This window comes from Orcinus orca, chromosome 19, assembly GCF_937001465.1.
Source record: "Orcinus orca chromosome 19, mOrcOrc1.1, whole genome shotgun sequence".
Taxonomy (NCBI): domain Eukaryota; kingdom Metazoa; phylum Chordata; class Mammalia; order Artiodactyla; family Delphinidae; genus Orcinus; species Orcinus orca.
Genome location: NC_064577.1, coordinates 13,578,999 through 13,605,082, shown reverse-complemented (window position 1 = coordinate 13,605,082; position 26,084 = coordinate 13,578,999). Strand labels below are relative to the sequence as shown.

The 26,084-nt window shown below is 45.9% G+C and overlaps 2 protein-coding genes across 3 annotated transcripts in view; both read right to left on the bottom strand.

Annotated features, from left to right (window-relative positions):
* USP43 (ubiquitin specific peptidase 43) overlaps positions 1 to 17,528 on the bottom strand; it is a 62,338-nt gene extending 44,810 nt beyond the window's left edge. For both annotated transcript variants that reach the window (XM_004266846.3, XM_004266847.3), the window contains exons 1-2: positions 16,869 to 17,528; positions 5,477 to 5,608 (exon numbers count right to left, since the gene is read on the bottom strand). In XM_004266846.3, coding sequence (XP_004266894.1) covers positions 5,477 to 5,608; positions 16,869 to 17,372 — 636 coding nt within the window. In that variant the 5' untranslated portion in view covers positions 17,373 to 17,528. The remainder of the gene's footprint in view (positions 1 to 5,476; positions 5,609 to 16,868) is intronic.
* Positions 17,529 to 18,750: 1,222 nt separating this feature from the next.
* CFAP52 (cilia and flagella associated protein 52) overlaps positions 18,751 to 26,084 on the bottom strand; it is a 36,805-nt gene continuing 29,471 nt past the window's right edge. Inside the window, exons 11-14 of the mRNA XM_033422859.2 lie at positions 24,504 to 24,655; positions 23,916 to 24,018; positions 20,854 to 20,965; positions 18,751 to 19,925 (exon numbers count right to left, since the gene is read on the bottom strand). Of these exons, the coding sequence (XP_033278750.1) occupies positions 19,750 to 19,925; positions 20,854 to 20,965; positions 23,916 to 24,018; positions 24,504 to 24,655 (543 nt within the window). The 3' untranslated portion in view covers positions 18,751 to 19,749. The remainder of the gene's footprint in view (positions 19,926 to 20,853; positions 20,966 to 23,915; positions 24,019 to 24,503; positions 24,656 to 26,084) is intronic.

Sequence of the window (26,084 nt, the reverse complement as noted above, 5' to 3'; positions counted from 1 at the left end):
GGAGGACTGAGCTGTTCCTGCCACTGAGACACCCTCACCCCAGAGCTGTCTGGTTCTTGATGGTTCCAAGCCTGGTCTTCAGCCCCCCCTTCGATTCTGCACACTCCCCCTTGGCCTTCCAACTAATCCCCTTCTTGTTTGAGTCATCTGGTTGGCTGCCGTTCCTCGCAACCAAAGACCTCACAATGATCCGGGCTGCTTCTGCACCCAGACGATAAGGCAGCACGCGTGGAGAGAGGCTGTGGACGTGACCATCCAAAGATGGGTATGGAAAGTGAAAATCCCAGACAAGCCTGGGTAAGAGGCAGCAGAGGGTCACTCACAAAGCATGGGCTATCAGGTGAGACCCGGCTGGCGCTACCCGGCTAACCAAGTGACCCTAAAACCCTCCCTGAGCCTCATTCCACATCTAAAAGGAATCGGACTATTACATCCACCTCACGGAGCCATCATTTGAACCAAAAAAGATGTGGGTATCCTGCCTGGCACACAGTAGGTGCTTAATAAATGTTAGCTTCCTGGTCCTCTCCCCACCCTCACCCCTTTCTTAATTCTGCAAGAGTGGCGTTTCCTGTATGATAAACTACCCAAAAGGTTGCTAGTGTCACAGTGTCTACAGGATAGTAAAAAGAGGCCCTATTCACCAGACAAAAACATTTATCGTTGCATTAACAGAGAAGAAAGCGGTCCTTATGTTTTCTATTCTAGTTTCAAATAAATCGAACTACATGGCTTTCATATGTTTTGAAACAGAAATAACCTCAGAAAGAAAAATTGTTCAGAGTTACACAGGGGACAGTCCCTTTCCTTCTTGGAAACAGAAAATCAAGTTTGTGCCAAATAGTCCAATAGCTCTGCTCTTTCACCTTCAAGCGTTCACAGCCAGGCCTCCGCAGGCAGCCCGATTTTCTAAGAGTGAATTTCAGGAGAGGTTTTGACCCCAGACAGAGAAAAAGATCTTTTCTTGTTTCAATCAGATCAAATGAAGAGTGGGCCAAGCTCCTCTCTTCGACCAACAAGCACCCCTGGTCTTGCTGGGTTGTGGTGCCCTCCTGACACCCTTAGCCATTAAAGGAACAGAAAGCAGCCAGCGTGGCTGAGAACGATGAGCAAGGGGCAGAGGGGCCTGAAACCAGGTGGAGTGATTGGTGGGCCAGTCAGGTAGGGCCCCGTCAGCCGCGTAGGAGTCCGGATTCTGTTGTAAGTGCAACAGGAAGCCACCAGGGGAATTTAAGCAGGACAGTGACGTGATCTTATTTCCTTTCTGAAAAGATCACTCTCGCTGCAGCGTGGAGAACATATACATATAGTAGCGGGGCACATTGGAAATTGGAAGACCAATTAGGGCTGCTTTTATGTGGGTTTTGAAGTTGTTATGGATTATTGGCTTAAATAAACTCAAAGGCGTCTTAAAGAAAGGTTTGGGGGTGGTGAACTGTGGTTGGGAGCAAAGGCTCCAGAGCAGAGGTTCTCAATGGGGAAACGCTTTTCCCTCCCCCCACCAGGGGACATTTGGCCATGTCTGGAGACATTTTTGCTTATCAATCACAGTTAGGGGTACCACTGGCATCTGGTAGGTAGAGGGGCGTTACAAATGCTACAACGCACAGGACAACACCCCTCCCAGTAAAGAATTACCCAGCTCCAATGTCAAACGTGCTGAGGCTAAGAAGCCCTGTTCTAGAGTTGAATTTTCTAGATCTGGATCCTTGCTCTCCCACTGACTTGCTGTGTGACTTAGGGCAAGTTACTTAACCTCTCTGTGCTCTTCCTCATCCTTAAGTCCAAAGCCTTTTCCTGCCACAAAGGCACAAAAGAGGAAGACTGAAAGGTAATTGGGAAGGCTGTTTATCCCTCCTACTTTCCAGGTAGGAAGCACTGCCTGGCACAGGACAAAAAGCTTGTTGTTGGTGGTTTGTTTTTTTTTTTTTGGCCACGCCACACGGCTTACGGGATCTCAGTTCCCTGACCAGGGACTGAACCCGGGCCATGGCAGTGAAAGACTGGAATGCTAACCACTAGGCATCCAGGAAACTCCCAAGAAGACTTTTCTAGATGCAGCCAGAAGGAAGAGGCACCCAGGTCTCCTCCCTCCCTCTGGTGGGAAACAGAAGGCACAAGAAACTCGGGATAAGGAAAGGGATCCAGCACACTGGCTTTGAAATAGACAGACTCAGGTTTGATTCTCTTTCCACAGGTAGAAGTTGAAGGACCTTGGACAATTTAACCTAAATTTCCATTAACTGTAATATATGAATTAACCTTATTATGAGTTACTTATTATTATCCTTATTATGAGTTATCAAATATTAAAGCATGATAACTACTTAATTTATTCAACCATTCAGGGGTTTTATTGAGTGTCTCCTATGCATCAGCGAAATAAGTCACGAAAAGCATCACATGAAATGTCTGGCATGTAACACACTTCAATAAACAGTATCTCTTTTTTTTTTTTTTTTTTTGCGGTATGCGGGCCTCTCACTGTTGTGGCCTCTCCCGTTGCGGAGCACAGGCTCCTGACGCGCAGACTCAGTGGCCATGGCTCACGGGCCCAGCCGCTCCGCGGCATGTGGGATCCTCCCGGACCGGGGCATGCACCCGTGTCCCCTGCATCAGCAGGCGGACTCCCAACCACTGCGCCACCAGGGAAGCCCCATCTCTCTCTTTTTAATACATCATTCTGATTTCAAAATGTGTTCATGCTAAGATTATGGAATACAGTGTAGTGACACGTTTGTCATCTCAGCATTCCTTTCCAACATGCCCCAGCTCTACAGAAACCTTCCTTACCCATGCAATTTGGGTGGAGTTCACCCCACAGGCATGGGACCCATGTGCCCAATCAGAATATTCCATCCTGCTGGCCACCTGCCCAGGAGTGGACATGTGAGCCACGCTAAGACAATCGGACTCTTGCCTGGGCTTTTTCTGGAATCCCAAGTGAAAAAGGCTCTGTGAGCATAGCAGGGGCCCCTCCTGCCACTAGATGGGCAGAGTCAGTCTGAGAATGAAGAGAAAGACAAGAGATAAGGAGACCTTGGATCCAGCCTTACCTGAAGCTGGATCAACCCTTGGACTCACAAGTTCTAAAAGACAATAAATGCCCTCTCCTTAAGTTGGACCAAGTTGCAACTAAAAGGGTCTGAATTAGATAAACAGAAAATCATTGTACGTATAAGAAAAATCACCCACAATCCCACAACCCAGAGAAACCACCATAACCTTTAAGTGTCTGGTCCTCCCAGGTTCTGTTTGGTGAAGTTTTTGCTTTGTTTCGTTTGTGTGTTTTGGGGGTGAATGGAGTGGTTCTTTTTATTTTTCTATCTTTTTGGCATGCGGGATCTTAGTTCCCCAACCAGGGATCGAACCTGTGCCCCTTGCAGTGGAAGGTGAAGTCTTAACCACTGGACTACTAGGGAAGTCCTGGGATGGTTCTTTTTAAGGTAAGGAAACAGGCTTTCAAGCCAGACCTCCCTTGGATTTGAATCCTGACTCTACCTCTTCTTAAGCTGTACTGCTTCAGGAAGGTTACACAGCCTCTCTGATTCTTGGTTTACCCATATATAAAATGGGGATAATAACTCTAACACTCCAAGATGTGCTCTGAGGAGTACAGAACACTGTACAATCATTATCTTCCCTGTTCCATGCATTGGGCAACCTGCTGTCTCAGACATGAGTACTCTTTCTGCAGCTCTGTCAAGCTCTTAGCTTCTACATTATATTGCTGTTTAAAAGAGGTCTATTCTTTATTCAAGACATATATGGCTATGCCCTGCTTTTCTTAAAGTTGCCGCTTGTCATTTTTAAAAGGGAAAGAAACAAAGACAACAGCTGGCTGTGTGGACAAGTTAAGAAAAAAAAATGACTCAGCTTCTTGAGCCATTTTATCTTTAAATAAACATCGTATGTATTTAAGGAGTGCAACATGACAATTTGATACACATCTACATGGTGAAATGATTACTTCAGTCAAGCCAATCAACATATCCGTCTCCTCATGTAGTTACCTTTTATTATGTGTGGTGAGAGGGCCTGAAATCCACTCCCTTAGCAAATTTCCAGCACTCAGTATGGTATTCTTAACTACAGTCCTCATGCTGCACATTACGTATCTCGATTCATTCATCCTACAAACTGTGACTGCCATTCAATCTCCCCCCCATTTATTTATTCTTTTATCTTTAAAATTTATTTTATTGAATATAGTTGATTTACAATGCTGTGTTAATTTCTGCTGTACAGCAAAGTGATTCAGTTATACATATATGTCCATTCTTTTTCATATTCCTTTCCATTATGACTTTTCTCAGGATATAGAATATAGTTCCCTGTGCTATACAGTAGGACCTTGTTGTTTATCCATCCTGTATAAACTAGTTTGCATCTGCTAATCCCAAACGCCCAATACTTCCCTCCTCCAACCCCCTCCCCCTTGGCAACCACAAGTCTGTTCTCTACGTCTGGGAGTCTGTTTCTGTTTCGTAGATAGGTCCATTTGTGTCACATTTTTCCATTCAAACTTTATGACTCTAGAACAATGGTCTCTGAGCAGATAATGTAAGGATGGGAAGGTAACGGGGGAAAGATTGAAACACTTCCAAAGGGCTTTTTAATTGATTCACGAGGGGGATGGGAATAAAATGTCCAGAATTCAAACAAACAAACAAAAAACAAGTACCGCCGTTCTTGTAGCTGCATCTGGCTCAGTTTTGAGACACATAAAAAGTAATACGCGACTGATTAATTACCAAAGCTTGTGAAACATTTTTTAAATTATAGCAGATTATTCATGGATATTGTTGTAATAATTCTGCTCACTCATGGAATCGTAACTTCACTCGTCTTTACGTTCTTAAGAGAGAGATAAAAGGATAGGATTAGAGTAGAACCCATCACTGATCTTTATTTAGCAAAGCCCATAGAGAACACAGCTGATTTATCAACTAGCGGTGGCTACGACGAATGATCGTAGGGCTTTCTTACTCCCAAAGGTTTGAGGTTTCATCCAAATCTGGGACTGCTGTGTGCCCACATGTCAAGATCATCCATCCTGTGTCTTGAAAAAAAAGATTGGGAATCGCTTGCTCTGTAGGATAAGTAACTGAAAAAGCAAAGGTGGAGTTAAAATGGAAGCATCTAAAAACAATAAGCAATGGCACCCCTGGCCTCAGGTGACCAAACTTTTTTGACAAAAAGGAGATTTTTTTTTTCAAACTTTAAACCAAACAGAAACCCTATTCACCCTGTCACTGGGATTAAAGAGGATGAGGAACTGCAATGGGAGGAAACGTCTGGTCTAAAACAAAAGGGGCAAAGAGGAAGAAGCAGGGAACGGTACTGTGTGAACAGCGGCCAGAATACACAAACATCTACGGATCTGAATCTCAAGATTGAGTTTTGAAGAGCTGAGTAAATGCGCAAGGGGAAAAAAGAAAATCAAACACCACGTGTTGTTTCGTGGGCGACTGACCTTGTCGGACCCCAGCCCCTGGGCCGCGCCCTCCAAGTCCTCGTGCACACGATCCAGCAACCAGAGCAGGAACTCCAGGGCGTCGTGCTGGGAATTGCCTTGGAACTGAGAGCCATACTTGGAGACAGCGTTCTGAAAGGAACAGAAGAATGTTTACATTAGCCAAGACACGGAAGCAAACTAGGTGCCCATCAACGGACAATTGGGGACTTCCCCGGTGGCGCAGTGGTTAAGAATCTGCCTGCCAATGCAGGGGACACGGGTTCGAGCCCTGGTCAGGGAAGATCCCACGTGCCGCGGAGCAAGTAAGCCCGTGCGCCGCAACTACTGAGCCTGAGCTCTAGAGCCCGCGAGCTACAACTACTGAGCCCACGTGCCGCACCTACTGAGACCACCTGCCACAACTACTGAAGCCCACACGCCTAGAGCCCATGTAGCAAGAGAAGCCACTGCAGTGAGAAGCCCGCACTTTGAGGGGCAATTTGGCCCTTCAAACATCCAAATAAGGACCTGGGAGCACCAAGCCTACCCATGGTCGTGCTTCAGCCTTGACCAGGATGACAAGTCAGAAACAACGTGGGGCGAGAAATGGTCTTTCCTGCTAAAGCCTGTCATTTGGGGGCCAGTGTCCCCAAATGCTGTGAGGGTTCTCTGTATAGGAGGAGGCATCGTTTTTTCCAGAAAGACTACCATTGTGTATCCTGTCCTTTGAAAACCCACAGGGTTGTCTGTTGAATATATGTATATATATATATTTTTTTAATTGAAGTATAGTTGATTTACAATATTGTGTTAGTCTCAGGTGTACAGCGTAGTGATTCAGTATTTTTGCAGATTCTATTCCATTATAGGTTGTTACAATATAATGGGTATAATCCCCTGTGCTATACAGTAAATCCTTGTTGCTTATCTATTTTATGTATGGTAGTTTGTATCTGTTAATCCCATACCCCTAATTTGTCCCTTTCCCCTTTGGTAACCACAAGTTTGTTTTCTATATCTGTGAGTCTGTTTCCGTTTTGTTTTGTTTCTTTTTTATTTTATTTTAAATTTTATTGAAGTATAGTTGATTTACAATGTTGTTAGTTTCTGCTGTACAGCAAAGTAAATCGGTTATACACATATCCACTCTTTTTTAGATTCTTTTGAGTAGAGTTCCCTGTGCTATATGTTTCTGTTTGAATATAGATTCATTTGTATTATTTTTTAGATTCCACATGTAAGTGATATCATATAGTATTTGCCTTTGACTTACTTCACTAAGCATAATATTCTCCAGGTCCATCCACGTTGCTGCAAATGGCAGTATTTCATTCTTTTTTATGGCTGAGAAATGTTCCATTGGATGTTTATACCACATCTTCTTAATCCAATTGTTTTGTTTAATGATTAAGATTTTTTTTAACATTTAATTTTATTTATTTTTGGCTGTGTTGGGTCTTCATTGCTGCGTGCGGGCTTTCTCTGGTTGCAGCAAGCGGGGGTTACTCTTCGTTGCAGTGCGTGGGCTTCTGATTGTGGTGGCTTTGCTTGTTGTGGAGCACAGGCTCTAGGCGTGTGGGCTTCAGTAGTTGTGGCAGGTGGTCTCAGTAGTTGCGGCACGTGGGCTCAGTAGTTGTGGCTTACGGGCTTTAGAGCACAGGCTCAGTAGTTGTGGCACACGGGCTTAGTTGCTCTGCGGCATGTGGGATCTTCCCTGACCAAGGCTCGAACCCGTGTCCCCTGCATTGGCAGGCGGATTCTTAACCACTGAGCCACCAGGGAAGTCCCCAATTGTCCGTTGATGGGCACTTAGTTTGCTTCCATGTCTTGACTAATGTAAATAGCGCTGCTATGAACATTGGGGTGCGTGTATCTTTTCAAACTGGTGTTTTCATTTTTTTCTAGAAATATACCCAGGAGTGGGATTGCTGGATCACATGGTAGACTGTTTTGATAGAGTGATCATCTCTCCTCCCTGAAGCTCTGGTCCTTGGATTGCTGAGGGGCACGCTCACCTGGCTCCCCACCCACACCCTCAGTCTATTTCCACGCTGTCTCTCTCTGTTCACCCCAAAGGTGGACAGCTTCTTGTCCCTCTCTCTCCACAGTGGTTTCCTTCATTCCCACGGCATCAGCTCTCCTCTTTGAGAATGACCACGTGGCCCAGTGAAGTGGGCTTCCTTAAATACCACGCATGTGGTTCCTTCATCGCCTCTTCCTAAAATGAATGAAACTTGAGAAGTGCAAACATCTCCTTCTGTGGTTAGATCACAAAATGTTTGGGCCAGTCCTTAATCCCTTTAATAAATACTTATTGGTTGAGTGCCTACTAGGGGCCAGGCACTAGTCTAGGGCCTGGGGCTACAACACCCACATTCCTGTGCCCTTCATGCTGTCCTGTTAGACAAGGTGACCGCTTTGTCATTTTCTGGGTAAATGCGTGTTCCAGCTTTCAAAAAGTTTATTTCAAAGGGTAATATATGCACCTACTTAAAAAAAAATAATTCAAAATATAAAAAGAACAGTAACGAAAAGTCTTCCCAGGCCTGGGTGCCCCTCCCCTCCCCAGAGGGAGGACACTTTGAACATTTTCTTACGTAGCATCCTTCCAGGGTCTTTTTTGTGCAAGCACGAGCATCTGAATGTAAGCAAATCCCCTTTTCTGTGTGAGTGCACAGGGCAGGCCTTGTCCCCTGTAGGTCTGTCCTCCGTTCATGCCCACCCAAGGTAGCTGTGTGAGCAAAGCTGTGAACCCAGCAGATCTCACCAAGGCCAATCTAAGCAAAGGCCCTGGGCTTTTCTTCTTTTCCTTTTTTTTCATCTTTCCTTGAGACTTAAAGGAAACTTTAGGATGAGCCGAAGCGAAATTCAAGATTTAATTAACTGAAATGCTGGTTCTGAGTCTTTAGTTGAAACACACTAGTCTGGGTGCACTGGAGGGTCTAGGCTTCTCCGCACTTTGACCCCCAAGCAGGGCTGCCCAATTAGCAAATAAAATGAACCTTGAATAAGCAGTAAATAATAGTAATGTTTGTGGTATAAGTATGTCCCAGGCAATATTGGGAATATATTTCTACTAACAAGTTATTGTTTATCTGAAATTCAAACGGAGCTGGGCATCATGTATTTTACCTGGCAACCCTACCTCCCAGCCTCCCTCAAACCTACATCCTTAGTACTAACATTCAAGCCCCTCCGGCTTGAAATCTCTAAAATCAGCTTTTTCTCTTAGTGTCACGGTCCTCTTGCAGGTTCCATCTCACACCCACATCAATCAAGCATTCTGAGTCTGCCTTCCCAACTGTTTCCATCCCACCCCTTCACCAGAGTCCCATTCCCACTGCTGAGTCCTAACTCCCGCTGACCCAGACTGCAATGCCTACCTCGAGGGGAGCCCGGCTCCCAGCACCTCCCCCTGACCACCCACTGCCTGCAGGACAGGACAGACCCTTCTTCCCACAGCCCAGCTGGTAATGTCACATCCCCACCCAAACCCTTCCCGACTCGCTGACTCACCACCTAATAATCCAGATTCCTCCAGTCTGGCCCCATCCATCACTCACCACTCCATCTCATGTTTCAAAGCTCCAGGTAAGTGAGCCACTCGGGTGCCCCAAACATACTTTCCCACTTCTATGGGCTATACCTTTCCTTATTCTTTCTTCCATGGGAGATCCATTCCTCTCCTGCTAATCAGGCTGATCCTTTAAGACGGACACTCTTGTCTTCTTAGTCTGGCCATAAAGCCACACAACCTTTCCAGAAAGAATTTGACAACTTCGAGAAGACAGACAAGATAAGGCCTTAATAATGTCCCTCTTTATAAACACAGTGATTCCACTTTAAGAGGTTTAGCCTAAGGAAATGAGAGATCCAAGCAAAGATATCTCAAAGTTATCTGGGGAGAACTTACTGCACACTTATACCAGATGGCCTTAAAAATTATGCTTCAGGAAATACTAATGAGAAAAGAAGATAAATAATCCTGTCGTTAAAAAAAAAACAGCAAAAATGTATATTTGAGATTTTAAAAATATATTTATAGATAGAAAGGTAAAAGACCAGAAAATGTCTGGCAAAACATTAACAAATGGTTATAGAAAGATGGGACCACAGGTAATTTTCATTTTAACTTGTACATTGTGAATTTTTTTAACAGTGAACACTATTCTTTATTGGTCTTTTCCCAATTATAACAGTATCTGTCAGGTATTTTACAGAGTTTTTTAAGATAACTTTACCTACTGATTCTACAGAAAACATTCCCATAGAAAGTCTATTGAAATGTAACTAGAACTGCATGAAAGCTAAATCCTTGGGATTTAACTTGGGAGAGATGAATGGCAATATTTCTACCCTGCAATATGGCATAGCTCTATCTGTGTGTGTGTGTGTGTGTGTGTGTGTGTGTCTGTGTGTGTGTGTATTTTTTCCTCTCACCACTGATAATTTATAACATACTTGTTTTAAGAAGTATTCCTACTTATTTCATACATTGGGTTGGTTTTAGGTACAAAATCTCATTTTTATATGTTTCTAAATGGGTCTTGCTTTTGACTGTCTATGTGGTACCTGAACCCATTAGCGACAGCAATCATTCTAAAATACGGATTTCTAGAACGATTTAGTAATTTTCCTTCTGTTCAATATATTGTTTTTTCCATTTCCACTTCACGTCTTACTGGTTTTGTCCAGAACTTCCAAAACATACAAGTGATGTAAGTATCCTTGTTTTTAAAAAGCAATGCCTCCGCCGTATCGCTTGAGGCCTACTGTACGTCTAAAATTGTTAGTCTAAAATTGATCCTTAAGCACGTGAGCTACGATAAATTCCAGATGGCTGAAATCCTTAATATAGCCATAGAAAAACTAGAAGTACATAACATAGAATGTTTATCAAAAGGTATGAGATAAATAAATCTAAAACTTTCCGTAGGGAGAAGGAGAGAGTTGGGAGAAAATATGTGCAGCAAATATGACTAGAGTTAAGGAACTTACAGAAACAAGAAAAAAGAACATTAAGACCGAGGCAAAACGGACAGACAAACCACATGAGCAGACAATTCCAAGAGCAGTCTTACAACTAGTAAAAAAAAGCACAGAAAAATCCAACACCTCACTCCTAATCAAAAAAACAAATGTAAAAACAAGATGCTATTTCTTTTTGTTCAATAAATTAATAAGAGAGAATAACCAATACTTAGGAAAATACGCATTGCTGATGTATCTACGACTTGATATAATCATTTGGAAAGAAATCTGTCAATGTGGGTACTAAAAATAATCAAGCCCAACAAAATTGAACTAAAAACTAAAAAACAGGGCTTCCCTGGTGGCGCAGTGGTTGAGAGTCCGCCTGCCGATGCAGGGGACACGGGTTCGTGCCCCGGTCCGGGAAGATCCCACATGCCGCGGAGCGGCTGGGCTCGTGAGCCATGGCCGCTGAGCCTGCGCGTCCGGAGCCTGGGCTCCACAACGGGAGAGGCCACAACAGTGAGAGGCACGCGTACCGCAAAAAAAAAAAAAAAAAAAAACTAAAAAACAATAAATACTTAAAATTGGGATGGTGATTATACAGGTACATACATGTCAAAACTCATCAGATTCTACACTTAAAATTTTTACTCGGCCCCGAGAAAAGAAATTCTGCCACTTGCAACAATGTGGATGGACCTTGAGGGCATTATGCTGAAATAAGTCAGACAGAGAAAGACAGATAGTGTATGATACCTCTTACATGTGGAATCTAAAAAACAATTGAAATTGGAAAAGCAGAAAATAAAACAGTGGTTTATCAGGGGCTGAGGGTGGAGAGATGGGACAGATGGTGTGTAAGGGTACATAGTTGTAACTAGTAGATAAATAAGTCCTGGAGACTAATACACGGTACAGGCAGACCTCAGAGTTATTGTAGGTTCAGTTCCAGACCACCATAATAAAGCAAATATCTCAATAAAGCGAGTCACGTGAATTTTTTGGTTTCCCAGGGCATATAAAATTATATTCACGCTATTCTGTAGTCTCTTAACACTACAGTAGGACAATGTACAATAGCATTGTCTAAAAAAAACAACCTACAGACCTTAATTAAAAAACAATTGATTATAAAATAAAATTCAAAAAAAATAAAATGGCAAAAATAAATAACTAAAACAATATATTGCTAAAAAAATGCTAACCATCATCTGAGCCTTCAGCGAGTCTGATCTGTTGGTGGTGGAGGGTCTGGCCTCCATGTTGGTGGCTGCTGACTGGTCAGGGTAACTGGGGCAATTTCCGAAAATAAGACCACTATGACATTTGCCGCATGGATTGACCTCTCCTTTCACTTGAACTCTTAGAGGTCACTGTGGGGTTATTAATTGGCCTAATTACAATATTGTGTGTCTCAGGGAAGAGGGAGGCCCAAGAACAGGGAGAGAGGTGGGGGAAGAGCCGGGTGGTGGAGCAGTCAGAACACACACATTTATTGAGTTCACTATCTTATATAGGCGCAGTTCACGGCAGCCCAAAACAATTATAATAGTAACATCAAAGATCACTGATCACAGATCACCATAACAAATATAATAACAATGAAAAAGTTGTAGATACTGTGAGAATGACCAAAATGTGACAGAGACACAAAGTGAGCAAAGGCTCTTGGAAAAAGGGCGCTGATAGACTTGACTGACGCAGGGTCGTCACAAACCTTCAATTTGTAAAGAACGCAATATCTGCAAAGTACACTGAAATGAAGTGTACCTGTCCAGTGATTATAGACAACAAAACTGTACTATAAACGATAAACTTGCTAAGACACTAGATCTTAATTGTTCCCAGAGCTAAAAGAAATGATAATTACATGACGAGATAAGGGTGTTAACCAGTGCTACTATTGGCAATCATACTGCAATACAAATGTATCAAACCAATGTATTACATACCCTACACAGTGTTTTATCTCACATATAACTCAATTTTTAAAAATGGGTGCCTTTCACTGTACATAATTTATACCTCGTAAAAATTGATTTAAAAAGCAAGAAACAGGGCTTCCCTGGTGGCGCAGTGGTTGTGAGTCCGCCTGCCGATGCAGGGGACATGGGTTCGTGCCCCGGTCCAGGAAGAACCCCCATGCCGCGGAGTGGCTGGGCCCGTGAGCCATGGCCGCTGAGCCTGTGCGTCCAGAGCCTGTGCTCCGCAACGGGAGAGGCCACAACAGTGAGAGGCCCGCGGACAGCAAAAAAAAAAAAGCAAGAAACATAAAAAGGACAAAACAGTCATCTTTGTTTTGACCATGTCGTTTCACTTCAAGGAATTAAGCTTATGGAAATGATCAGAGCTGAGGACGACGATTTAAATACAAGAATTTTCAATGTAGCATGATAGCTGGAAAATTGTACAGTACATAAACATCTCCCTAGAGATTGGTTCATTTAATGAGATATTACACAATCATTAAAAATTAAGTTTTATAAAACATTTTAATGACCAGGAGAAAGTCTTATGATAATACTTTACTGAAAACAGCAGGATACAAAACTAGAATTTCCAATTGTTTGTACATGATTCGAAGCACATCAACACAGCAGTGATGGTTACCTCCAGGGGGTGCAGTTCCAGATCTTTTTTTTTTTTTTTTTTACATTTTAGCATTTTCCAATTTTTTATAGTTATATACATTGAATTACATCATTAGAAATCAAAGTATTATGGATAATACCATGCACAGGATTTTTAAAATGTATTTATTCATTTGCTCTTAAGTCCTACTATCACTGGGAAGCTGGGTGACTCAGGGCCCAGGGAGGGGGAACACCACAGACCCATCCTTTTTGGGTGGCTGCGCTGGAGTAACTCACTCCAGCCTGCTGGCTGCTTCTCAACTTCCTCCCTTCCTCGGTCTGAAGCTAATAATCCCTCTTAAAGACGAAACTCCTCTACACAACCTTCTGTGGCTTCTCCCAAACCCATTCTCCAGCCCCTCCCCCCAGCCACATAGGCTTTCATCAATTCATTTTATCAGGCATTTATCCTGCCCAGCCCCACCCGCTCAGTGACTGGCAGTTTCAGTCTCAGGAACTATAATGCACTTTCCCACCCTCCCATGTCCTTAGCTGACCCATCATCCTTCAAAACTCAACTCAATGGTTCCCCCTCCTGGGAAGACTTCCTAGCCCACCTCCTCACACCACCTTCCCCAAACAATCACGTCCTTGCCAGAATTGCCATAGAGCATCTTTATTTTTTATTTTTATTTTCCTAACATCTTTATTGGAGTATAATTGCTTTACAATGGTGTGTTAGTTTCTGCTTTATAACAAAGTGAATCAGCTATATGCATACATACAACCCCATATCCCCTCCCTCTTGCGTCTCCCTCCCACCCTCCTTATCCCACCCCTCTAGGTGGTCACAAAGCACAGAGCTGATCTCCCTGTGCCATGCAGCTGCTTCCCACTAGCTGTCTATTTTACATTTGGTAGTATATATATGTCCATGCCACTCTCTCACTTCGTCCCAGCCTACCCTTCCCCCTCCCCGTGTCCTCAAGTCCATTCTCTACGTCTGTGTCTTTATTCCTGTCCTGCCCCTAGGTTCATCAGAACCTTTTTTTTTTTTTTACATTCCATATATATGTGTTAGCATACAGTATTTGTTTTTCTCTTTCTGACTTACTTCACTCTGTATGACAGACTCTAGGTCCATCCACCTCACTATAAATAACTCAATTTTGTTTCCTTTTATGGCTGAGTAATATTCCATTGTATATATGTGTCACATCTTCTTTATCCATTCATCTGTCGATGGACACTTAGGTTGCTTCCATGTCCTGGCTACTGTAAATAGAGCATCTTTATTTTGTAGCACTTGTCACCAGTTCTAATCGTGGGCCCGTGGTATTACTTCACTCACATCCATCTCTCCCACTGGACCGTAAGCTCCAGGAGAGGAGCCCCAGGATCAGGTTTTGCACTCATCACCCCACATGTGTTCCATGCTCCCTGTATAGTATCTAGACACTCAATATTTGTTGAATGAATAAATGTTTCCTCATCTGTAAAATAAAAGGTGCCCACCTAGATTTCAATCCCCAAGGTTTAAAAGCACAGATTCTGGAATCCTTCCCCACTGTCTCCAAGGCTGCCTACCAGGAAAGTTCCAGGAACCCCTGGCTTATAACACCCTTACTAACATATTAACAGTTTGATTATCCTTCAGCTCCCCGAGGCTCACAGGGAGATTCTTGGCTCTAGGGATTTGAGAGCAGGATTTGAGAGAGACAGGAAACGCTGGTGAGTCATGGAAGGTGATTACTAATTTGGAAGACTTTTCAAGCTACTCCCGTCTCTCCCATTCCTGCAGTAACTGGATGAGAATGCATGGAGCAATAGAAAAGGTACACAGGATTACCTCCCTCCCTCCAGGTCTCTGCAAGTGAGGAATTATAATTAGCTCATTTTACCCTCAGAACAACCCTATAAGAAGGTAGGTACCTCTAGAGTCCCATTTTACAGATAAGGAAAGTTGAGGCACAGTTGAGATTTTAGTAACTTGCTCAAGGTAACCAAGACCTTGCTCTGAACCACTAAAGGATACTGCCTCTCACATTTAAAAAGCAAATGATGCCAAAAGGAGATATTACTGACACCCATTTGACCCACTGACGCCTGCAGAACAGTGCTTCACTAGTGGAAGCAGGAGGGAGGACGGTAGGGGTTGGCATCCTCGTGGGTCACATGGCAAGGATTGCTTTCTCAGGCTGAAACTCAAGAGCGGTGATGCTTGTGGAATGAACACTGACAAGTTCCCTCTCCCCCAAGAACAACAATCCCTAGTCTTTGGGGAGCTTCAGCTCTCTGCCCAGAACTGTGGTTTTTTAGCAGGAAGCCAGCCATGCGCGTCAATTATCAGCACTCTTTAATCCAACTGGGACCCCAAACAAATGCCCCGCTTTAATCCTGGGTGAAGTGATACACATAACTTCCAAAGCCTCATGACCCTGCAGCATACCCAGTAAGTAGACCGTGACCCCAGGAACAAAGGATACAAACCCACGCTAAGGCATCCTAGGGGATTTCATTCACACTAAGCAAAAGCATGCCACCTCCAATATAGCACACCCACTGCCTCTCCCAGGCCCTCGGCACAGTACCTGGCACACAGATTCTCAGCTTTCGATGGGCTTAGAATAAAAGCCAAACTCCTTACCGTTGCCTCCCAAACCTTACATGATCTGGCCAACCTCATCTCCTCCCCACTCTACTCTTCTGGGCAAGAGCCACCCGCGTTTTCTTCATGCCTCCAGTTCTCAGCTCCTTCAGGCCTCTGGTCTTTGCAACTGCTGTTCCCTCCCCCTGTGGGGATTACTCCTAGATCTTGGCCTGGCTGCGTCCTTCTCATCATTCACCTCCTTCCTCCTAGACCTTGGCCTTCGAAGTTCGACTCCCCGCACCGCACTGGAAACTAGAGTGGAAACCCTCTATCCCTGGCGTTAGAACAGTCCTCCGATACTTCAACTAATGTTTGCTGAGTGCAGAAATGCTGAATTCGCTCAAATCCACCAGCTCCCTGCACTCACCCGCCTCAAGCGCTGACACACTAATCAACTCAAAACAAAGGCTGTGGGCTTCCCTGGTGGCGCAGTGGTAGTGAGAGAGAGGCATGGACATATATACGCTACCAAACGTAAGGTAGATAGCTAGTGGGAAGCAGCTGCATAGCACAGGGAGATCAGCTCGGTGCTTTGTGACCGCCTGGAGGGGTGGGATAGGGAGGGTGGGAGGGAGACGTAAGAGGGAAGAGATATGGGAACATATGTATAACTGATTCATTTTGTTATAAAGCAGAAACTAACACACCATTGTAAAGCAATTATAGCCCAATAAAGATGTTTAAAAAAAAAACAAAACATGAGACTATTTCCAATAGCATAATACATATGAAACCAGATTGCTTTGAATAAATTTGAATAAACTTAAACGTGTAAAAAAAAAAAAAAAAGAATCCGCCTGCCAATGCAGGGGACGGGGGCCCCAGTCCTGGTCGAGGAAGATCCCACATGCCGAGGAGCAGCTAAGCCCGTGCACCACAACTAATGAGCCTGCGCTCTAGAGCCCGCGTGCTACAACTGCTGAAGCCCGCACACCTAGAGCCCGTGCTCCGCAACAAGAGAAGCCACAGCAATGAGAAGCCCGCGCACCGCAACGAAGACCCAACGCAGACAAAACTAAATAAAAATGTAAAAATAAATTTAATTTTAAAAAGAAGCGATAATCCGAGGCTTAACTGGCAAATGCCATCTAGAGAAGTCCCCAAGAAACCCCTTTCCTGATGGAGCACCCAACGGTCCAGAAGGGAAACCCTAAAGGCCGGAACGTGGCTGCCGCCGAGCGGCCAAGGCTGGAGGCAGCCCGGCGCTGCCTACCTTGAACTCGGCGGAAAGTTGGGGCGTGTATTCGCGCGTCCAGAGCGCGCGCACCAGCGTCGCCAGCTGCTCGGTGACCTCGGCGCGGCCCGGCGCCGCCCGATAGCGCCCCAGCGCCAGGAACTCGGCCAGCAGGTCGGTGTTGCTGAGACACTGCACCACGGCGTTCATGAAACAGGTGTTGCCGTGGTTCTTCAAGCCCTGAGCTCCCGGGATCCGCGCCCCGTCGCCGGCGGAGAGCTGGGGCTGGGGTCGGGGCGGGCGCTCCTCCCCGGGGCTTCCGGGAGCAGCTGGATCCGGGCCCGGGGGGCCAGCAAAGCCTCCCTCCCCGTCGCCATTGCCGTGTCCCGGCTGGGGCTGGGGCCGGGGCGGCGAGTCCCCGGGGCGGGAGCGGCTGCCCAGCGCCAGCAGGAAGCGGCCAAACAGGCGGCGCAGGGAGCGGCGGCGGCGGGGCCGGGGCGCGGGCGGCCCCTCTCCGGTCGCGGCCCCCGCGCCCGGGTCCATGGCTCCCGCCGGCGCCCCTCCCGGAGCGGAGCCCCCAGCCTCCAGGCGCCGGACAGACGAGCAGCCAACAGGCCCTTCCAGGCTCGGAAAGGCACCCGGGAGCCGGCTACCTGCGGGCCAGGTGTGCGGGAATCGGGCGGAGGCGGAGCCAAGGGCGGGGCCGCCCCGCCCCGCGCGGGAATCAGGCCGTAGGGCCCGCCCCGGGCAGCGCCCCGCCGCCCCCACCCCCGTCGGGTCCCGCCCCCGCCGCTCGGACCAGGAATAAAAGCACTGGAGCGCAGAGCTCAGGTTCCCTCCCATTTCCTAACCTCTTCTAAACCTACAGACCTGAATTTAACCTCTGCTCCTAGTCCGCTCCCAGCCTTCAAGCTGTGAAAGTAATAGAGGAATGATAAATGTGAACGCCCTAGTAAATTGCAAAGCCGTGGCTGTTGCTAAATTTCTTGTAATTACCTCCAGACGAAGGTGAAAAGAAGGGAAAGGAAGGTTCCCCAGAGGGCAGCGTCCGGCGTAGCGAGAGACGCGCCCTGGGGGCGGTGAACGGGTGGAGAGTACCTTGGTACCGCTGGTTCCGCCGCAGGCTCAGGTGTGTGCGGACAGATGGCGCCACCTCCTTCCAGCCCGTCTGCCCCGCAGGGGAGGCAGAGCCTTTGCGGGACCCGCCATCCTGGGACCCGAACTGGAAGGCGCGTGTAGAAACACCCGGGATTGGTTGTGGTTTGCTTGTTTAAATTACAGACTAGGTTAGGGCGTTTATCAAAACTTGCAAGCGAGACTTGACCGTCCTCGGTTTATTTGGTGGAGAAACGGGCTCAGAGAAGTTAACGCAATGGGCTGAGGCCACACGACCCGTAAGCAGAGAAGCCGGAACTCGAGCAGGGTCTGTGGACTGACAACCCCGCAGCTTAGATCTTTCCAGCCTCAGTATTTGCTCACCAGGAAGTTTTCCAGCTCCCGGGCGCGCCTCCTAGGAGGTCTCACGTTCACTCCTTAACGCAAAATCCCAGCTGAATTGTTGCCCAATAAGAATTGACTTGGCATTGCCTTGCCCTTGATTCCCTGGGGACCTCCCTCACTTTATCTTGTAACTGTCACGTTAATCCGGCAGTCTCGCAAAGTGAATTTCTCATCAATTTCTAGCTCAACAAGAGATTAGCAGGAGGCTTATCACATGAATGCCCTGAAATGTTACTTATTATCTGATGAATAAAGTGGTCATCATTTATTAAATATCCACCTTGATATGTCAAATAGGGCAGCAGCAGGTTGGTTACCTGATGCAGGGGGGAAAAAAAGCATTAGGTAAAGGATAAAGAATATGCACAGAACAAAAGACTGTCCTGTGAATTAGAGACTTGAAGTGTTTATGGGAAATACCGTTATTTATGCTCCCTGGAAAAGGACACCGTCCCTGGTTGGACGGTCAATACACAAGGTCCATTCCATCGCTCTTCTAATGGTAAGCAGAGGAGAAAGATTTTATGGTTAACTCCAGAAAAACATCTATGAAATTTCACCTTTGATAATTACCCCCAAGATCCCCGACACACATTTTCTTTGAGAAAGCACCATAATTCGTATTGAAGTTTCTACTCTGTCATGAACGCTGCCGACGCTTTAATACATTATTTCACTTAATTCTCACAATCACTTTTTGAGCAGGTATTCTTGCTTTACAAAACGGAGTATCAGAGAGTTCAAACAAAACAAAAACCCTACCCAAGATCTGGATCCAAACCCACGTCTTGCCCCAGGCAGCTTGACCAATGAAATGCTGATTAAGAAGGTAAATTCGGGGCTTCCCTGGTGGCGCAGTGGTTGAGAGTCCGCCTGTCGATGCAGAGGACATGGGTTCGCGCCCCGGTCCGGGAAGATCCCACATGCCGCGGAGCGGCTGGGCTCGTGAGCCATGGCCGCAGAGCCTGTGCGTCTGGAGCCTGTGCTCCGCAACTGGAGAGGCCACAAGAGTGAGAGGCCTGCGTACCGCAAAAAAAAAAAAAAAGAAGGTAAATTCACCTTCCTTATTTTTAGAGACTAACAGCAATGGTTATCTGTGGACAAATTATGAGGAAGGGCTGTGGGTTTTGCAGAGTCATAGAAGGGAGATTATGACAGGAAACCAACAACTGGGAACTTACTCATAATAAAAAAACTTTACAGTCTGGACGAATTATTCTTGAACACGTCTCAGTTTTAATATACAATTCAAGAATGTAAAATGCATTCTATAAAGGAAAGGAGAAACTTGTAGATAAAGTATTTTGACCAAAGCACAGACACACAGGTGTGAGAAAGCAAGACTAGTCGTGGAGTTATCTAAGCTCAGCCTCCAACAGGACGGTATTCAATGCTGTGAATCCAGGAGGTCTCCAACGTTTCATGAGGGAAATGGGTACTTCCATCTCAAAATGGCCCCATCGGCACTCACGCTAATGATGTACTGATTTCCTGGGCTTATCCGGACGCGGGTGATGTTGCCACTGTGTCCCACCCCAACGTGAGTCACTTCACCCTCATTGTAATCCCAAACTTTGACAAGACGGTCATTTCCACCTGAAAATGACAAAGCAGTTACATGGCATTGCTGCAACAGAACAGAGAGAAACAGTCCTGATTTTAAATTACTGGATCGTTTTCAATACATTCCCCATGTGCCGATTTAAAGGAAGAAAAACCTCTTTATAAACACTCTTTTCCTTGATTATAAAAATCTAGATCTGTTGTAGTTAATTTGGGGGGAAAAAATGTAAAGAGGTGACATCACCCCTGATCCCACCATCCAGAAAGAACCACTAGTAACATCTTGGTTTAGTTCCTTCCGGTCTTTTCTCTGTAAGTTACACAGATATACATCTGAATATGTGATTAGGATCATACCATGTCTAATTTTATATCATGCTTTACATAAATGTGTTTGTGAAATTTTATTGATTTGGAACATTAACTGGTTACTGTCCGGAAGAATCAAAGAGGCTGCAAGAAATGGGACTGATGCTGTTGCAATGGGCACATTGTGTGGCAAATGCCCCCTGGAAATGCTGACCGAAAAGCCTGGCATTGAAGACTTCAGTAGGAAATAGCAGAGCAAGGCAGACTGGACAGCCCAGCCCATGTAAAGGCCCATTTCTTTCTTTCTTTCTTTTTTAATTAATTAATTTGTTTAAATTGAAGTATAATTGGTTTACAATATCGTGTAAAGGCCCATTTCTTTCATCGCTGCCCACCACAAAAAGAGCACGCAGTGGAAGCTTAGGTTTATATTTGTGTCCCTAAGGCTCGTGAGCAAATGTTTCCTCTCATTGAAATGTGGCTTCTGGAGTTTTCTTTCCCAGCCACACCGGCTGCAGTGTTCAGGCCTGAATCTAACCACGTTGCCCTTTAGACCCTTTTGTGGTCACTTCCAGTTGCCTCCCGCCTGGGAGTTCCACTTTCCCATTTAAATAAGCTGGGCTTGGCTTTCTTCTCTTATCCCAGGACTGACCTGTGACAAAATGCACTCCTTCCACGGTGATATCCATGCCATTGACGGCCCCGGACAAGGAACCTTCCAACTCTCTGATTACTGACCCATCAAACACTTCCCAGTAAGCAATCTGGAATTCAAGAAAGAAGCATGAGGCGGGGTTCAGCTCAGTGAAATCATCCACACGCATGCTAACAAAAGAAGGTTCTACTTTATATAGCAGATGGCAAAAATACACCCGGGATGATACACCAGCTGAAATTATAAATAGGCTAAAGCAGGGGGTGGAGAAATCATTTTAATATTTTTAGTAGTGGCTTTAAAATTTGCATTCAATTTAAAGAGGTGTTGATATGCTGGTAAACTGGATTGAGACAGAGAGTACTTTCGATCAGATGGCGCAGACTGAGCCTGAAGGGAGCTGTAAAGGAGAGAAGGAAGCGGCCACTGCATCCACTTTCCCAATTCTGCTCTTAGGAGGAGGAAAGTGAAGCTTTCTTTAGGCCTGGCGGGAGGGGAAAGCATTTCCTTCCTCCAGCTTGGGGAATGAGCAGTTCTGGAAAGTTCTGGAGACTGGGCCTTAAAAAGTGAGCTCTCACCGCGGCTGGCCCTCCCTCTTCCTCACCCCACCCTTATTCCAAACCTTCTCTTCTGCCTCAAAGCAACAGAACATTACGCAGGGCTGGGTTTAAACAGAGACTGATCATATATTCCACCCGCATCCTCACACACACACACCCCCCGCCCCCTCCTGGGCCAAGGAACTGGGTTAGGGGTGGAAAGGAGACAGGGGCTCAAGGAAGGAAGATTTTTCTCTGAATATACTGGTTTTATGCTTTTTTTTTTTTTTTTAACTTTGTAAATGTACAACCAATTCACAAATAAAATTTCTTTCTAGGGCTTCCCTGGTGGCGCAGTGGTTGAGAGTCCGCCTGCCGATGCAGGGGACACGGGTTCGTGCCCCGGTCCGGGAGGATCCCACGTGCCGCGGAGCGGCTGGGCTCGTGAGCCATGGCCGCTGAGCCTGCGCGTCCGGAGCCTGTGCTCCGCAACGGGAGAGGCCGCAACAGTGAGAGGCCCGCGTACCGCAAGAAAAAAAAAAAAATTTCTTTCTAAACATAGAGCCCTTGACCAGGAATCAGGAGTGGGAACTCGGGTATTTCACCCAGAACTTTCTCTCTGTTTCATGTTGGTGGCAACTTCCTGTGTTCCCGTCATTACGCCAGGAATCTGTATTCCTCTGAATTTAGCTAGAAATGGTGTCTGCTATTTAAAATTTTTCTTTTCTTTTTATTTATTTATTTTGCTTTATAATTTCTATCGATGCTCGGTCACTTTAACAATAAAGTTCTGATTTCATAGTAAAAACATAAAGGAGTATGAAAGCATGCCAAAATCCTAGTTTCTCAGGAATCCCATCGATGTAAGTCACTGGTGCTTGATGACCAGCTTCCTTGACCAGGGAAGTCAAAGTGAGCCTCCCCTGGGCTTTCCCAAGCGTCCTCTGCCAGGAATGGTCTTCCCTGAGATCAAAGCATGGCTGGGTCCTCCTGGCACTCAGGCCTCAGCTCAAGCGCCACCTCCTTAAGGAGGCCTCGCTGACCATCCTTGCTAAAACAGCTTCCTTCTCCCAGCCATTATCCTATAGCCTGTTCTATATAGTTTTTTAGCTCTTTCACCATCTCGTATCATCTTGTTCACTTATTACTCATTGCTCTTTCATGGACTCATTTACATGTGTACTATCCCATTCCATCCCCTCCCACCCAAAATTAATACAGAAGATAGGTAAGCTCCATGACAGCAGGGACACTGTCATGTCCCCAGCACTTAGAGTAGTTGGACAGATTTGTGATTTATGGTTGGAATATTCTGGTCAAAATTCAAATAAGAGGGAAATAGACTGTTTCAAGCCTCAAAAGCTGAAACCTAGAATATGGCAGACATCACACTAATTTAGAAACAATATGAACCGTCCATCAAAGCATTTATAGTGACGTGGTGATTAACTCCCTAATATCCCTCCCACCCCAGTGCCAAGAGGAAGCCCACTTAGACCACAAGTCAAGCACAGGTTGGGGGATGGGCAGGCATAGGCCAGTTTGGGCAGATGAGACACAAAGAAACCTAACAATCTACAGAGACTGGAACACAGAGGCAGTTCTTCACGCCCTCCCAGAACATTCTGTGTGTGTCGGGCAGATCCTGGTTGGACCAGGCAGCATTCCTTGGGTTTTTATGACAAAGTGTCTCAGGCAGTCGTTCCCAATCACCTGGGAAGCTTAAACAGGAAAAAACCCCACTCCTAGATTCTAATTTGGGGGGTGGAGGTGGGGACGGAAGGTACCTTTTGTATTTTTCCCTCAATACTTTTAACTCCATTAACTTAGCCTGTATCTGGCAAAACAATAAACATGCAAACTCTTCTTCAATCATCTCAAAGTCTACATTAGGGGTATTCAAACCCAGTAATTGGATGTGCAGGTAATCAGGCCAAGATCTGGCTGATCCGATGTGGCTGGCAGGGTGGGAGACACCCCAGCTTCCTTGCCCTTCCATGTGTCTCTCTCCTGAAGCCTCCTGCTTGCTCCAAGGGGGAAATGTTCCCCCCCAAATAATGGCCAATTTTCACTGAAGGACATGGACTCCCTAGCTTAAGAGATTTTTAATATATTGACAAAGTAGGGTGATGAGAGATGAGCTCTATTGTCATTCAATTTGAATTTAATCAAAGTGACAGCTCCTTTGGGCACAACACTTCCAGCCTTAGAAATGTCGTCATAATCAAAACCAGTACTTACTGAGCGCCCGCTCTGTGCCAGGCCCCCTGCTTTTAGCATCATATTCAATCATGACTTTAATCCCCACAGCAACTGCATGAGGTCAGTGGTGTCATCACTTCCATTTTGCAGAAAAGGAAGCAAAGGCACCCCAAAACGTTATGTAGCATTTCCAAACTGACACGGCGGATCACCAGCAAACCCACGGTTTGAACTGGCATGGCCTGACTCCAGGGCCTGTACCCTCAGCCACAAGGCGTCACTGCTCTTCTCTTGTACCAGAAAGATCTTGACTCTTACCTTTCTGTCTGTCCCGCTGGTGATGATCTGGAACTCTTCAGGGTGGTAACAAACACACTGGAATAAGGTGTTAGCCAGGATCATCTGATTCCTCCTAAGACGCCTGAAAAATAGATTCCAGAGCTGTGAAACATGACTTTCTCTTCCTGAGAGAGCTTATTTACTATTTTTAAAATATATATATTTTATTTATTTTTGGCTGCATTGGGTCTTCGTTGCTGCACGCGGGCTTTTCTCTAGTTGCAGTGAGTGGGGTCTACTCTTCTTTGCGGTGCATGGGGCTTCTCATTGTGGGAGCTTCTCTTTTTGCGGAGCACGGGCTCTAGGCGCACAGGCTTCAGTAGTTGTGGCTCACGGGCTCTAGAGCGCAGGCTCAGTAGTTGTGGCTCATGGGCTTAGTTGCTCCGCGGCATGTGGGATCTTCCCGGGCCAGGGCTCGAACCCGTGTCCCGTGCGTCGGCAGGCGGACTCTCAACCACTGCGCCACCAGGGAAGCCCTCTACCCTTTGTTTGAGTCTTCCCTCAAGTTCAATAAAATGCTGGGATTGAGTTCTGCATCACTTGGTCCTCCCCATCACTGGTACCTACACGAGGTCCCATATGATGCAGGTGCCGTCCGTGCTGGCCGTGACGCACTCCTCGTTGCTCTTCTTCACCCTGATACAGGACACGGAGGACTTGTGTTCCTTCAGGGCCTCCTCCAGCTTCTGGGTCTGGTGGCCTATCTGCCACACCCTCACCTGCAAGCCACAAAGCACAGGCTCTCAATTCCACCTTGGGAATTTTTGAAGGGGGTTTAAAAAAAAGTAAAAAGTAAAAGATTCCAAGAGCTTTCTCACCTCCTGGGCTGACTTGCTTTTTCTAATTCCCTGTCCTCATCTCAGTTGAGTGAGGTAGGGATGCCAAGTTGCAGGCTGGGAATATTCTTCCACGGAGCCAGGGAGATGCCTACCAGGGAGCCTACACCTCTTTTTACTTTAGGACTGAGAAATATATCAGACACCCGCTGCTAAAACCAGTAATGCAGGGGCTGCAGCTAAACCGAGTGAAACAACATGTCTGCTCGTTTCTGCTGAGCACTGCTCTCAAAGTCCTGCCTCCATCAGGGAATCTCTTGGGTACCCAGAGCCATATTTAAACTTTCACATCAGCTGCTGTCTCAATCATTTAAAATCAGTGGTTCTCAACTCCACGGAAGCCAACACCCAACTTTCAGTAACAAATATTGTCTAATATCCCTTTGCTATCTTGAAATGAAATGCAGAGGTGATACAACTACCTACACACAAAATTTCAAAACTGGCAAGTATGATCCCCTAACTGTAATACAAAGGGTAAGTAGAAAGGAAAGTTATTTGGTTATAACAGTAGGTCCTGTAATGGATAAACGCTCTGTCACAACTATACCAGAGAACATAATAATGTAGTCAGATGCTTCTTATAATGAGCGTGTTGGACTTCTAAAACATAAGAAGAGCAGAAATTATTTTGTATAAGTGATATAAGACAACAGAGGAGCCACGGTCTAGTTGAACACTAAACTGAAAACTAATGTTGGGATCAGTAATAACAGACTAACTTATTTGCACCTGACAAGAGGAAAATAACCTTAAATGAAGTAAGAAAAACATTCAAAGACACTTTCTTAGTCAAGAAGATGAGGAAGCGTGAGGTTATCCCAAATGAGCCAGGCCATCTTCCTTGCTATGGTGTTCAAATAACTCAGTATGTTTTTTTGTTTTTGTTTTTGTTTTTGTTTTTTGCGATACACAGGTCTCTCACTGTTGTGGCCTCTCCTGTTGCGGAGCACAGGCTCCGGACGCGCAGGCTCAGCGGCCATGGCTCACGGGCCCAGCCGCTCCGCGGCATGTGGGATCTTCCCGGACCAGGGCATGAACCCACGTCCCCTGCATCGGCAGGCGGACTCTCAACCACTGCGCCACCAGGGAAGCCCACTCAGTATGTCTTGACATGGGACAGGGTGATGACTATTGCCAGAGAAAACAAACAGATCCAGAATCTTGAATGTATGGAGGCAGGCAGTGGCTCTCTAGCCAGGGTGAGATGCAGATGTTCTAGCCAGTGTGGTGTGGGCACCAGCCAAACAGCACAGGACGGGAGCCTTGGATGTGCCGGCCATTAGCTGGGGGATGGCAGGGAGGTTTGGGT